The 12953-nt window shown below is 45.2% G+C and overlaps 1 protein-coding gene and 1 pseudogene across 1 annotated transcript; both read right to left on the bottom strand.

The window, feature by feature from the left end:
• Positions 1-5562: 5562 nt before the first annotated feature.
• On the bottom strand, positions 5563-7336 carry LOC124647655 (annotated as a pseudogene).
• Positions 7337-8738: 1402 nt separating this feature from the next.
• On the bottom strand, positions 8739-12953 carry LOC124706049 (COP9 signalosome complex subunit 1-like). Its single transcript, XM_047237713.1, has 6 exons — positions 12564-12953; positions 12128-12448; positions 11297-11413; positions 11117-11202; positions 9372-9606; positions 8739-9289 (listed from the first exon to the last, which is right to left on the bottom strand). Exons 1-6 carry the CDS (start codon positions 12933-12935, stop codon positions 9110-9112), a joined length of 1311 nt encoding a protein of 436 aa, XP_047093669.1. The 5' UTR covers positions 12936-12953; the 3' UTR covers positions 8739-9109.

Raw genomic sequence — 12953 nt, 5'->3', positions numbered from 1 at the left:
CAACAAAGGGTGGGTGTTCGAGGTAGCGGATGAACATGATTGGCTAGACCTTATACCGGGCCTCACACCATAGGAAGTGTGGACGGGTTGCGCGCCCGGTTGGCACCAAGGTTAAGATCTCTTATGGGTAAAGCAACACACCTCTGCAGAGTGTAAAGAACCATGACCTGTCACTCCCTGTTCCGGGATATGGAACTACGAACGCGGCCGGAAAGGAGCTCCATGAAGTTCTAGTAAACCGGTGAAGGCTGACGGACATAGTTCTTCTGAATAAAAGCAACCTCTTGAAGAAATGATTATGAAAACCTGCATTGGTATTAGACTTTCTGGTCTAATGCTGTAGTTAGTGCATTAAACACCTCTTTCCTATAATGAACTTGTTGAGTACGCTCGTACTCATACCACTCTTAAATCCCCTGCTTAGATATGGAGGCATCGAAGGAGGATCTACAGGGCAACTCGAAGGCCGAGGAGTCAACAACTACTTCAAGAGACAGGACCCTGTCAGAGGAGTCAAATACCACATCCAACCAGGAGAAAACCAAGTTTAGCCATAGAAGGGAACTAGCCTCCTAAACCTAGCTCCTACTTAGCTAGAGTCTATTCATAGCCTCTATAGCTAGTTAAATACTCTACAAATAGAGTTCGTGTTAGGATTAGACTACGAGTCGTTCTTCTGGAGTTTATTTGCAGATTTACCTCATTGTATAATAGGAGGTTGTGCTGATCTTATGTAACAGAGTCTGTATGTAATTCTATAGACATGCCTTGGACCCGCATATGTTTCTGTTGTACCACTCTGAGCGATATAATACTAGTGGAACGGTGTTTCATTGGTGTTATATCAGACTTGCATACTACACCATGCAGTGGTATGCCGGGTCACCACACGTACATCGCCATCCGCGCGCCCTTCGCGGCTTCCTCGCCGTCTTGCTCCTCCTTCACCTCCGGCTTCAGAACGCGGAGGGTTCCGCCGGCGCGCCTATGCTGCTGCCGTGCTGGGTCGCGGATGTTGACGTTGCGGTCACCGCGCCTCCGAGTTGCGGCGGTGTCGCGTACTCCGGCTCCTCCTTCACATCGTGCTTCAGCACGCTGTACGGCGTGGGGCGGTGCGAGGAAGGTGTTGATCGCGCCGACCCCAAAGAAGAAGAGTACGAGGAGGACGAGTACATCCTCCTCGGTTGCCAGCGCGTGACCGAAGGAGATGGTGGCGGGGAAGGTGGCATCTCCAACCTTGCAACGCCCCTGTGGATGACGTCGGCGACGTTCGGGAGGGTGCGTCTGGGAACGCCCCAGAAACGAACGTGCCCCTCCTTGTTCCACGTATTCCTCCGGCCGACGAGACCGTCGCTGTTGTTCATGTCAGCGTCGTACTGCGCTTGGAAGAAGTCTGCCCACTAGTCGTCGTTCCCGGTGGGGGCCTAGGTGGGATCGGGACGCTCCTCGGCGGTGAGTCGAAGGTGGGAAAAGTCTGCTGGGCCAAGGTGGTCCAAGAATACAAAGAGAGAAAGCACCACAAGCCCTACAAGATGCGCAGAGAATGCACGGAAGAGTCAATCCAAAAGAGATGGACCTACATCCACATGTGTGCTGGCAGTGGTAAAGAAACGGATATCATCATTACATCTATGCGCTAGCATTAGCAAACCATGAACCTACCTTTTAGCAATTGCAGGTACCCAGGGTTTTGGAGAAGTTCAGGGCAACACATAGGAAGTGCTTTTATATGGTCCATTGCTGGAAAAAGTTGAAGTATGCGCCGAAGTAGAGGATTAGCTATGCGGCCTACAATGAAGCTGTTAAGAATGGGACAACCACGTTGGTCGTGGACGGCGAAGACGAACCTGGGCAGAAATCCCTTCCGCCTCATCCCCAGGGCCATAAGGCTACCAAGGCCGATCTTTTCGGGAGGCATTAGCCCTTGCGTTGAGGCAGACCTTGGAGAAGATCATGGCCGAGTCTCAAGCTGCCCTAGCCAAAAGGGACGAGAAGAGGTGCCTGGAAAAGGAGGTCTCTAATGCATTTACCTCAACCTCTCCAAAGAGGCCATTGAGGTCCAAAGATTGGACGTTGAGGCCAAAAAGGCAGACGTCGAGGACAAAATGTGTGACGCCGAGGGCAGAAGGATGAACGGTGAGGCCAAGATCCGAGCAGAGGACACAAGGATCATGTTGGCCGACTTGGGCAGCATGGACGACGAAACCAGGGCCAGGTTCCTGAAGAAGTGCACCATGTCAAGCACCATGGCCTTTTTTGGACTATATTTGGTGTTCTTGCCATGGTTGTGCCTCTTTTGGACTATATTTTGTGCCATATCGTGTGCACAATGTGATGGATTTATTTCTTACCTCAATTTGAGCGAATACGATGGCCATATGTTCATGCAATTTGCTTGTTGATGTAGTTTTCCGATATTTCTGTTATCACCAGATTTTGGCTAAATCAGGAGGTGGGCCGCGATCAAAATGGGCTTGAAAGATTACACATGGAAGATCTATGAAGCGGCCTCGCATGGAGGATTTGGGCTAAGTTTCCCGTGTATCTTTAATTATGGTAGATTGTATCTAGATTAAAAGTTAGAGTTTATCTCGTGCACGGTTTAGTGCACGCCCACATTAGAAAGTCCGTCTGGACTATAAATATGTACCTAGGGTTTATGGAATAAACAACAACTCACGTTCAACCCCAAAACAAACCAATCTCGGCGCATCGCCAACTCCTTCGTCTCGAGGGTTTCTATCGGGTAGCGACATGCCGCCTAGATCGCATCTTGCGATCTAGGCAGCGACAAGCCCCACGTTGTTCATGCGTTGCTCGTATCGAAGCGCTTTTGATGGCGAGCAACGTAGTTATCATTAGATGTGTTAGGGTTAGCATTGTTCTTCGTTTAAGCATGCTTACGTAGTGCAACCCTTGCATATCTAGCCGCCCTCACGCCTATCTCGGGTGTGGGGCGGCACCCCGCTTGATCATTATTTAGTAGAATCTGATCCGTTACGATTGCTCCTTGTTCTACAAGGATTAGTTTAATATCTGCAATAGTTAGGCCTTACAAAGGGGGGGAGGATCCAGTGGCGCGTAGGGTGGCGTTCGCAAGTCCTAAACAGGATGTTCCGAGGATCAACTTCATGTTGGTTTTTAGGCCTTGTTTAGGATCGGCTTACGAGCACCGTGCGTGGCCGCGAGGCCCAACCTGGAGTAGGATGATCCGATTATGCGGTGAAAACCCTAAATCGTCGTAGATCTAATTAGCTCTATCTTGATCAAGCAGGACCACCGGTATTCGTGCGCCCGTACGAATCATGGGTGGATCGGCTCTTTGAGCCGATTCACGGGATAACTCGAGAGCCGATCGAGGCTCGTATTTAACGTTTACATGTATGCCCTGCGAGAAACTAAGCGAGGCATCCCCATCACCTTCCCGGCCGGGTATAGGTCGGGTGGCACGCCCTTGCACTTCGCATCGCCGCGTGTGACCAGAAGAGCATTGCGGGCCGTCGCTCGGAGGGGTCTCAGCCAGCCGCAGCTCTAGGCTCTTCCCGGCTCTACGGTGTTGACAAGGCCGCTGCCCGCCGGTGGGTTTTGGCAGTCAACAATTTCAGAAAACAAATAATCCGCGGCTAAAATGTGTCGGCCCGCTGGAGACACCCCAAACGCAAACGGATGCATGATCATTTTCGCGTCCACGAGGCGACGCAAACGAACGCGCGCGGATAATTTAGACATCCAAAATCCCGTTCGAGATGCCCTAACATCTCAAAAAATAACCCATTGTTCCAACAACTATATCTCTTTTACAATATCTATCCAGATAATCTGGTTAGACTGCTAAAATTGCCAGTACTGTATGCCCGTATCTCATCCGTACACGCGATGCAGATTTTCCGGCCGCGATGAATCCAGATAAGGTTTTCGATCACTGTTTCGATTTCTAGATTCATTCTCGTTCTTCTAAGCTGAAGGAGGGGTGAAAAAGCAGCGTCGAGAACCTGTTGGGCCGGCCAAGTGACAAAATCACGTGAGCATTGGTAGACCGGCAGGAATGCTCTAATGTCTAATCCTTTTTAGTTCCGATGCGGGGTAGCTCGGCCCATCAAAGCTTGTACGCGGCCTGCACTTCTGTATTTCCGATCTGTCAAATAGCTGTACAAGTGTTGGAATACCAGTAGTCGGTTCGCTAATATCATAAATACGATACCTGTACCGCAACCTGTCTCCCTCCTTTTTCTCCCGCAAAGAAAAAGAAACCTGTCTCCCTCCTTTCGGCTCTCGTCTCTCTTCCCGCGCGCGTTTCATTCATTCCCTGAGCCACGACCGCGATAAGCATCTCCGATCTCTCTTTCGATTTCCAGTTTCATTTCTCGTTCTAGATCTCGCAATTTCGATCTCAATTCTTGTTTAGGGTTACGGTTTAGATTCGATTTAATTTCTTGCGATAAGCTTTTTCGATCTCTCTCTCTCTCGATTTCCAGTTCCAGTCCGCGTTCTAGATCCCTCAATTTCGATCTCGTTCTTGTTTAGGGTTATTAGGGTTAGGGTTTAGATTCGATTTAATTTCTTGATTTTGCCTGATTTTTGTAGCAATGGCTGGGCTCGTGGTCGCCGGCGGTCTTCCGCCGCTGCTGCCTACCCCGATGAGCTGCATCGGCCTGACGCCACCTCCGACGTCGTACGTATCCAAGAAGCGTGCCGGCCGCGCGACCTTGAGTGAGAGCTGGATCAAGGATAAGCTCGCCGGCGGCGGCGTCTCGTCGGATCGAAGCCAAGAGAGCAAAGTCGGCGGCGGCGAATCAGCTGAACGAAACCCTAGCAAAATGCCCGTCCGAGCCTCCCTGGGCTCAAGCTGGGTGGAGGACAAGCTGCTCGGCCGCGCCGGCACGTCGACCTCGGGCGTCGAGCGCGCGAGCCGCCCGACGTGGAGGGACGGCTGGAACGGGAGTAAAAGAGCGGCGAGCCGTGCGCCCTCGGCCGACCGGTTCGAGAAGAAGGCGAAGGCGCCGACTGATGAAGCTGACGATGTCTTGGAGCTGGAGACACAGCAGTACGCAGGGCCGACCTTCTCCCTGTCGCCGGACCCATCCCAGCTGCCGATCCCGTTCCTCTTCATGAAGGCGCACTGAGAGTTGCGAGATCGTCAGCCAAAGTTAATCCAAGTTTTCAGCCGAAAACTTTGATTTAGGAGTTTATCAGGCTAAATCCAGTAGCATTCAGTTTCAGTTAAGCTCTGGATTTCGCTGCATACATAGGTTTAGAGTTGTCCAGTATTTTCCCTTGTAACTCAGGTGCTGTTGTAGTATAGAATGAATACTATTATACTATACATCCTGTTTTGCCGAGGCAATTGGGTGCTGAATTTATCAAAATGTCCATTAGCAAACGACAGAGAGAGTCTGATTCGGACGGTAAAATTAAAGGCCTAATATAATCCCTGGCATATTGAACATTCTGGCTGCTGGCAATAAGGAAAGGATACACACATTCAGAAATGATACACGGGCGTAGGAAACCTTCCAGAATTGGTGCACAGAAACTTCCCTCGTTTTGGAGAGGAACACGCATTCAGAAAACAAGTTGAAGTATTTCTCTTTCTGGAGTTTTCGAGCCACCAGAGTTGTAGTAACCCTTGGTTTCCATCTCTGATAGTCGCCTGACCAGAGGGGAAGAAGCAGCATTCAACCATGAGAACTCATCTATGCAGCGGACTTCAACAGTACACCCTTTGAAGTCATTTACCAGGAACCAGGTTGACATATCACCAAAATTTATCCTGTTCGTGACTACATGAAACACAAGTTGCTGAGGGTGGTTCGCATTTGAAACTGTAGAATTGACAACAACTGAAGTGGCGAGCACATTATCCGAGAATATACTGAAGTGATACAGATTATTGTCTACCAACCGTGTGGAATTCCTATGCTCCTCTGAACGACTCCTCAGTTCTGGGTTCTGAAGCCACTCTTCTGTCAGCTTCACCGTTAAACAATGCAGATTCTTGGGGAGAGATTCTGCAGCTATCTGACCAAACTCGGCAGTCTGAACAACTGCTGCCTTTGCACGCTCCTCTAGTGCAAGGCATGGCTCTTCAGTGTTACTATAGTTGTACTGATATCATAATGAGAGTCCTGTGATTTGTATATTAACCGTGCTAGCCGGGTTATTATAGGATGGGCTTCTTCCTGAGTGATGGCTCTCCCACTAACAGCCCCTTCAGACAGCAATCGTTGACAATTCCTTATTTGGGAACTAAGCTCCCATGCAAGCTGAAGGTTGCCATGCTCTTTCGCAAGGATAACATAGGCCTTTGCTAGAGTCATCTGATCTGCTAATTGCCGTGCAAAAGATGTACTGCTCAAAAGCTCCTCTGTGAAATTCACTTTCTCATGAGAAACTTCTTCAGTCTCTGGCCCTTTATTCTGGAACAAGAAAGAGCTACATGAGGAAACATGCACATGCGAGTTTAACACAAGAAACTGAAAAAAATTATAGCAAGGAAGACCAATCAAAACATATATCTGTGTACTCGAAGTAATAGAACCAAAAATATATCCTTCACCACGGAGAAACCAAAAATATATTCGCATACAGAGAAGTTTCTAATTATCAGCCCAGTGAGTTGTACTCAACTTCTTTGCCGCTAAATGTACATGTTACAACCAAACAGCTATTGTCATGAGAATGGGTTGAAATACAGCTTTAGTGCCAGAAACAACAGTTCATAGCCAACACAGTTTGGCATCAGACAGTTGCACGAGAAATGTTCAGAACATACTTATGCAAAGAAAAAGATTAAAAGGGCCAATTGCAATTTAGTACTCCCTCCGTCCCATAATTCTTGTCGTGGTTTTAGATGAGGGAGTATTTACCACCTGTTTTATGCTTAGGCACCCAACAATAATCTGTGTTTTTGGCTGGTGCCAATTTCCCCTATTAAGACATGCCAATATTTGGTCATGGAATTTTGTAATATTTTGCTATGGCAAGGGAATCTTAGTAAAACACATGCCAAATGCAACCATGCCAATTCTTAGCACCATACCAAACAGCATTTTTTAATGAGACAATAAATAATGCCTCTAAAATTAAGAACTTAATAAAAAATTAGATTAGTTCAGAACAATTATAAACGATTGAGTGAAATTAAAAGAATCAAAGCTTCTAGCTACCAGAAGCTTAGCTTATTTTATCGTTTCTTGTTCATTGCAAGCCTCAATACCTATGGGGTGGAGGGAGTACTAAAGCAACATTTTAGAGTCAGAACAAAATAATCTTATCAAACTATTAGGCAGGTAAAATATTCCAATTTAATTGCGAGCCTAAATACCTGTAGAAACATTTTAGAGCCCTAACAAAATAATCTTGTCATAATATTAGGTGTGTAACTAGAGTACTAGACTCGCAGCACAGCAGCCTAAAACAATCATAAAGGCAGAAAACTATTTGAGAGCACCTAACTCCAAATATGTACTCCAAATATGGGGTGGAGGGAGTAATAGCATATGGATATATTTTTCATTTTATTCACATGCTACCGAAGAAGGTGCAATGATAATACTCCCAAAAAACTGCATTCGTTTCATAATGCCCTAAATTGATTCTGTCTAACGAGTTCAGATCCTAAGATCTCTATCATATGATGAACTATACTTCAAATAAGAACCTCTAGCAATCGCATAACATATGGTATCATGTTCTACTGATGATCTCGCTTGATCTCAGGCATTCCTCTCATGAGCAGTGCAATGGAAAAAAAAAGTTCATCGCAGTCCATTCTGGATCTCAACATAAATTAATCTAACAATTGTATTAGTACTATCATATATGTATGAATATGCCCTAGAAGGAAAAATTCATTTCCAACGGCTACTGGAAGTCCTTCGATACTATTCTTTTGGAAATCAGAAGCAAGTACCAAAGTAGCTGGCAAGACGTAGTCCCTGGATAATTCAACGGCACTTGTAAAGTTCGATATTGCAGGTACTGAATATGGACGTAAGGTACGAGTTTAAATTTTGTCAGTCCATGCTGTCCTCCCATCAATTGAGAAAATCATCATCTTCATAGTACAGGAACAGCATAAGTTCTCAACAGATTGATGGGAAACCACCTTTTGAGGATGACATTTTACCTAAGTACTTGAGCAGACCTCCAAACAAGTCCAAAGACAATCTATGATGCCTCACCAACTCGTGGAATATACAACCAGTTTGCCATTTCTAACAACTAGTCATGATTCGCCATCAAAAACACTTTCTACCATGGACAAGAAAGTGAAAATTATTTTTTTCCATAGGCATGACCAAATGAGTAACCTTTAAAGGATCTAGTAACACTGAAACTTGGTAGTGAAGATCTGGTAGAAAAGATTGCACTTTCATCTCACCGCAAATAGGCTAACAGCACACAACCACGCTCACATCCTAACAAAACAATGTCCAATCTTCATCAGTGACGATCAATTTGCATAATTACTAACTATATGAAACATGGTACTTCTGAAGATCTCATACGATATTATAATCGAGATCCACTAAAGAGATCAATGGCAGCCGGTCAGGAATTATAAAAAGCAAACACTTTTCCCACGTATTTGAGAACAGAAACACAGGGCATAGTGGTCTTCCGAATGAGCATTCTAAATTTTGCTGTATTATTATGAGCCCTACTGCAGTCGATCCAAAGGAAGGCACACATCAGACATTGCCAAAACAAATATTAGTCCAAGTCGCCGGAGCAAATCAGAAAAACAGTCTGCAACTGTTAAAAAAAAGCCTCCAAAAGAAGTCAGTAGACTGATGTACAAATGGACAACAAGCTGCTGTAGGATCATCTTCGCTAAAATCGTGCATGATGGAACATATAGCATCTTTTCATACTCAAAAAACATACTTATGTAAGCAGCGTAATCCAGCAGCTACAGCTTCGAGAATGCAATATATCTACCATCTCCGATTCAATGTGAGAATCATGAAACGAAACGCTTAAACATTTGACCATGGCACACATCATCAGTCATCACAAAAATCTCTCAGTGCACCTCAGATCCAAATCAAGTAAAATTGCTCTTCACACGTATCTGCGGTAACTACAGCACTCTGTAGAACTTCTCTCACACCCTCTTTTCTGCTGCCTTCTGGTTGTACTCGTGTTTGAGAAGGTTCGCCCTCAGAAGCATGAACTTGACATCTCTCTCAAACTCATTGCCAGTCTGCAATGCACGCTGGAAAGTTCCATTTCTCTGATCAGCATGGTTTGCATACAGAATCTTGTTATGCGAGTCTATACGAGCCTGCATAAATTTAGGAAAGAAGAAGCTCAGCAATTTGGCATGTCTTCCAATACATGTGATGTAAAGCATCTTTGTTAGGTACCTGTATTTTGTTATCAGTGATAAGCGCAGCCAACTCTTTCTCTAAAAAGGACACAGTGGTCTTGAAGGCGACAGCCATTGTGTTGAGATCAACAGATATAAATGGGAATGTGTACTGTATGATAGCTTTGTGGCGAATGTCCTTGTACAGAACTTCTAAATGTTCATGCAAATGTATATCCAGCAGCAGGTTTGACTTCAGCTTCTCAAGATACCCCAGACATGAGCCATAGCGACTGATATGAAAAATCTTGTGATTAGCTAATAATAAACAGGTACAAAGAACAAAGATTGGCTGTTTATGAAAGAAAACAGAAAACAAAATGCACAATCTAGTAGCATGAAAGACATACATATGCATCTAAAAAATACTACCTCGGTTCCATATGAACTGTTGCGCCATGCCTAGATACATGCGTATCTGTGACAGTTAATATGGAACGAAGGAAATACACACAAAGGAATTCTTAATGTACTGGACAACTATGAAATAACATCTTATAGTAGAAAGTTTGTTGCCAGCATTGCTCATAACAAATTGACTAGAATGCAAGAATGCAAGTGAATAAATAGACATTAGAAGGAAATTATTTCTTAGAGAACAATGAAAATGCCTAAGGCCTTGTTAATTCAGACATTGTTTGTAATTTCATTACCCTAACTCATGATCAATTCTAAAAAGCTATTTCATGAACAGTGCCAAGGGTAAAATATCTGGTGACAGAGATATCCACATTATGGTATCATCATAACTCACAAAGGCTCACAAACTGCAGTATGTGGTCTCTTAAGATTAATTAATTTACAAAACATCAGATGATAAGTCAAAAGGAAATAAAAAAATCCCAGAACACGCTCACAAACCATGCAACATCATCACTATTAAAATCAGCTTCACAAATTGCTGATGGCTTAAAACATCGTAGAATATGAATCACCACTAATATGTACTGTAAAAAAGAGTTTTCAGACCAGAGGACCCGGCTATCCAAGTGCCTAAATATAATACCCCACGTTGCTCCAATGATGCACATCACATCGTGACTAATTAGGAAATAAAAAAATCTCAGAACACGCTGACAAACAATGCAACATCGTCACTATCAAAATCAGCTTCACAAATTGTTGATGGCTTTTTCGTAGAACATGAATCTCCACTAATATGTACTGTACAAAAGAGTTGTCCGAACCAGAGGATCCGGCTATCCAAGTGCCTAAATATAACACCCCACGTTGCTCCAATGATGCACATCACATCGTGACTAATTAGGAAGCCTCAAATCAGTTATCAATTATTTTGGAATTCCCTTAAACACGACACAAACGTGTGATTCCTTCAAAATGTTACATGAGCCAAATAAGAAACGGAGCACAAATTTAGAGTACCACCCTTTGCCCTATTTAAATTATATAAATATTTTGGACCAACTTATAGACTTAATGTATAAAAAACAATTAATAACCTATAAATTACTCTACTGTTGACATTGCAACCCCCTATAAGTAAAACAAGACTCATAAGCAACTGCTCACATTCTATATGCCGGTTGTTATCTTTTTTGTACGTTATCATTCTTTCAAATGTACTTTGTACAGTTTAAATTTACTCAAAGGTCCCCGTGTGTTATCCGGAATACGAGAATGCTTACCATATTGACCATAATAATCATTGCTATATGACCAATGGATCGAATAGAAATACATCCCACAGCAAAGATGCAGTTCAATAAGGCCTATGAGAGCTACCTTGCATAAAAATCATTTACCAGCTCCCTTACTTCAGGCACCAGCTCCAGAAAATTGCGGAAATTGTAGTTGTCAATAACTTTGCTCTGTAACAAATGAGGAAATTAATCTGGTTTAGACAGATCGATAAACCCAAAACATGCCATGGGGAGGGAAGAGATAGTTGAAGCAAGGACGCACCTTCAGTTCTGAGCGATCAAAAGAAGCAAGCGCACATAGTGCTCCATAGACAGCAACATCTTGTGGAGAAATGACTTCAGAATAGTTGTTCCTTAGCTCCAATCCTGTCTCTATAAACTACAGAAGGGGCAATGCTTTCGATGTTAGCAGGCAATTTAACAAGTATATGACACTTATCAAGCATCCCCAATAGGAGCATATACAATGCAATATGCTTAGGTGGGTGCATAGAAAAATATGCCGTTTTATTTAAGCACAGGTGCTTATTTACATTAGGCAGATGCCTAACTAGGCACCTCTCGTGTACAAATAAGCACTAGTGCCTAAGAAAATGCTTGTTTTTTTGTAAGCACCCTACTAAGTACTTTGAATTGAACATGGCCTAAGAATCTGAAATAAATAGTTGAACCTAAGAATAATAACACATGGTATGCGGTTCTAGCCGATAGTATAAATGGATATATCTAATAGAAAACAAAGTTTTGTTGGGAGGAATGATGATGAGACCCATGTTTACTCAGTTTTGTACATAAATTACCCAACACTTCCTGGAACTAGACTCAACAAGTGACACAGGAGTAAACAAACTGAGAAGCGTAACAGGTATGGTAGATTAATAAGATTACTGGATGCCTTCATTGGGTCTCATTCGCTGGTTACAACAATATGCAGATGCCAGAATCTCTGATAGTTACAATTTTAAATGCACCAGTTACTGAAGCCAATACAGAGAACGCTACCCAACAGATTTATTGATCATGCCTCATGAATCTCTAATATAGTCCGATTTAGCAAGTGCAGAATCCTACAGTTAGCAGCGAAAGGACTAACCTTCCGGGCAGCAAGCTTGTACTTGTTTGTTTCCAGGTAGGCTAATCCAGCAGCAGCCCGCAACTTGGCGAGGATAACGGGATCCAAATCATCTGGGGTCTGCTCGGCCTTGCTGACGTAATTGGAGACGTGCATAAACTGGCCCAGCTCAACGCTGACCAGAATCACATTCAGACACATCTGGACGACATGCTTGGAGGTGGTGCAGTAGTCGCGGGTCCTGATGTAGCTCTTGAGCGCCTCGGAGAGGTGGCCGTGCGCGTAGTGGAAATCGCCGATGTCGTTGTAGCCCATCCGGATGCTCTCCTTGACCATGTTAGCCTGCGGGTAGGTAAGTAATTTCAGGCGAAGTCGTTGGTCACTGCGTCCAGCAGGAGTGGCAACCAGGGGCAATCCGAACAGAAGGGGGAGGGGGTCAGGTTTAGGGTTTGGGCACCTTGTAGCCGCTGAGCTCGCTGTCGAGTTTGTCCTTGCGCACGAAGGAGCGGCGCTCGACGGCGTCGGACCAGGCCTGGTCGACGGCGTAGCGGGGGCCGAGGCGGCCGGCGATGTTGGCGACGACGTCGCGGTGGAGGGCCGTGTCCTCGCCCTTGAGGGACCCTTCGTAGGCCAGGCGGAGCGCGTCCAGCCGCGTCTGCTCCGACTCGCACTTGCCCGCGATGAAGAGGAGCCGCGCCACGCGCGTGCGGCCCGAGTACTGCGCGGCGTACACCTCGACGTCGAACTGGTCGCCGGACAGCAGCGCCTGGGAGGGCTCCCCGCCGCCCGCGGGCGCGGGGGCGGTTGGGAGCTCGTCGTCGATGTCCATGGGGTTGAACCCTAGAGG

Source organism: Lolium rigidum, chromosome 4 (genome assembly GCF_022539505.1).
Source record: "Lolium rigidum isolate FL_2022 chromosome 4, APGP_CSIRO_Lrig_0.1, whole genome shotgun sequence".
NCBI classification, from domain to species: Eukaryota; Viridiplantae; Streptophyta; class Magnoliopsida; order Poales; family Poaceae; genus Lolium; species Lolium rigidum.
Note: the sequence above shows the minus strand (reverse complement) of the source record. Positions and strands in the feature narration are given on the sequence as shown.

Excerpts from the sequence above, each read along its gene's own strand:
- LOC124706049 (XM_047237713.1), bottom strand. The coding sequence starts at position 12,935 with ATGGACATCGACGACGAGCTCCCAACCGCCCCCGCGCCCGCGGGCGGC. Across the intron at positions 9,607-11,116 it reads GTAAATGATTTTTATGCAAG|TCGCTATGGCTCATGTCTGG; the intron begins GTAGCTCTCATA and ends TTTTCATATCAG. Across the intron at positions 9,290-9,371 it reads TCACTGATAACAAAATACAG|GCTCGTATAGACTCGCATAA; the intron begins GTACCTAACAAA and ends AAATTTATGCAG.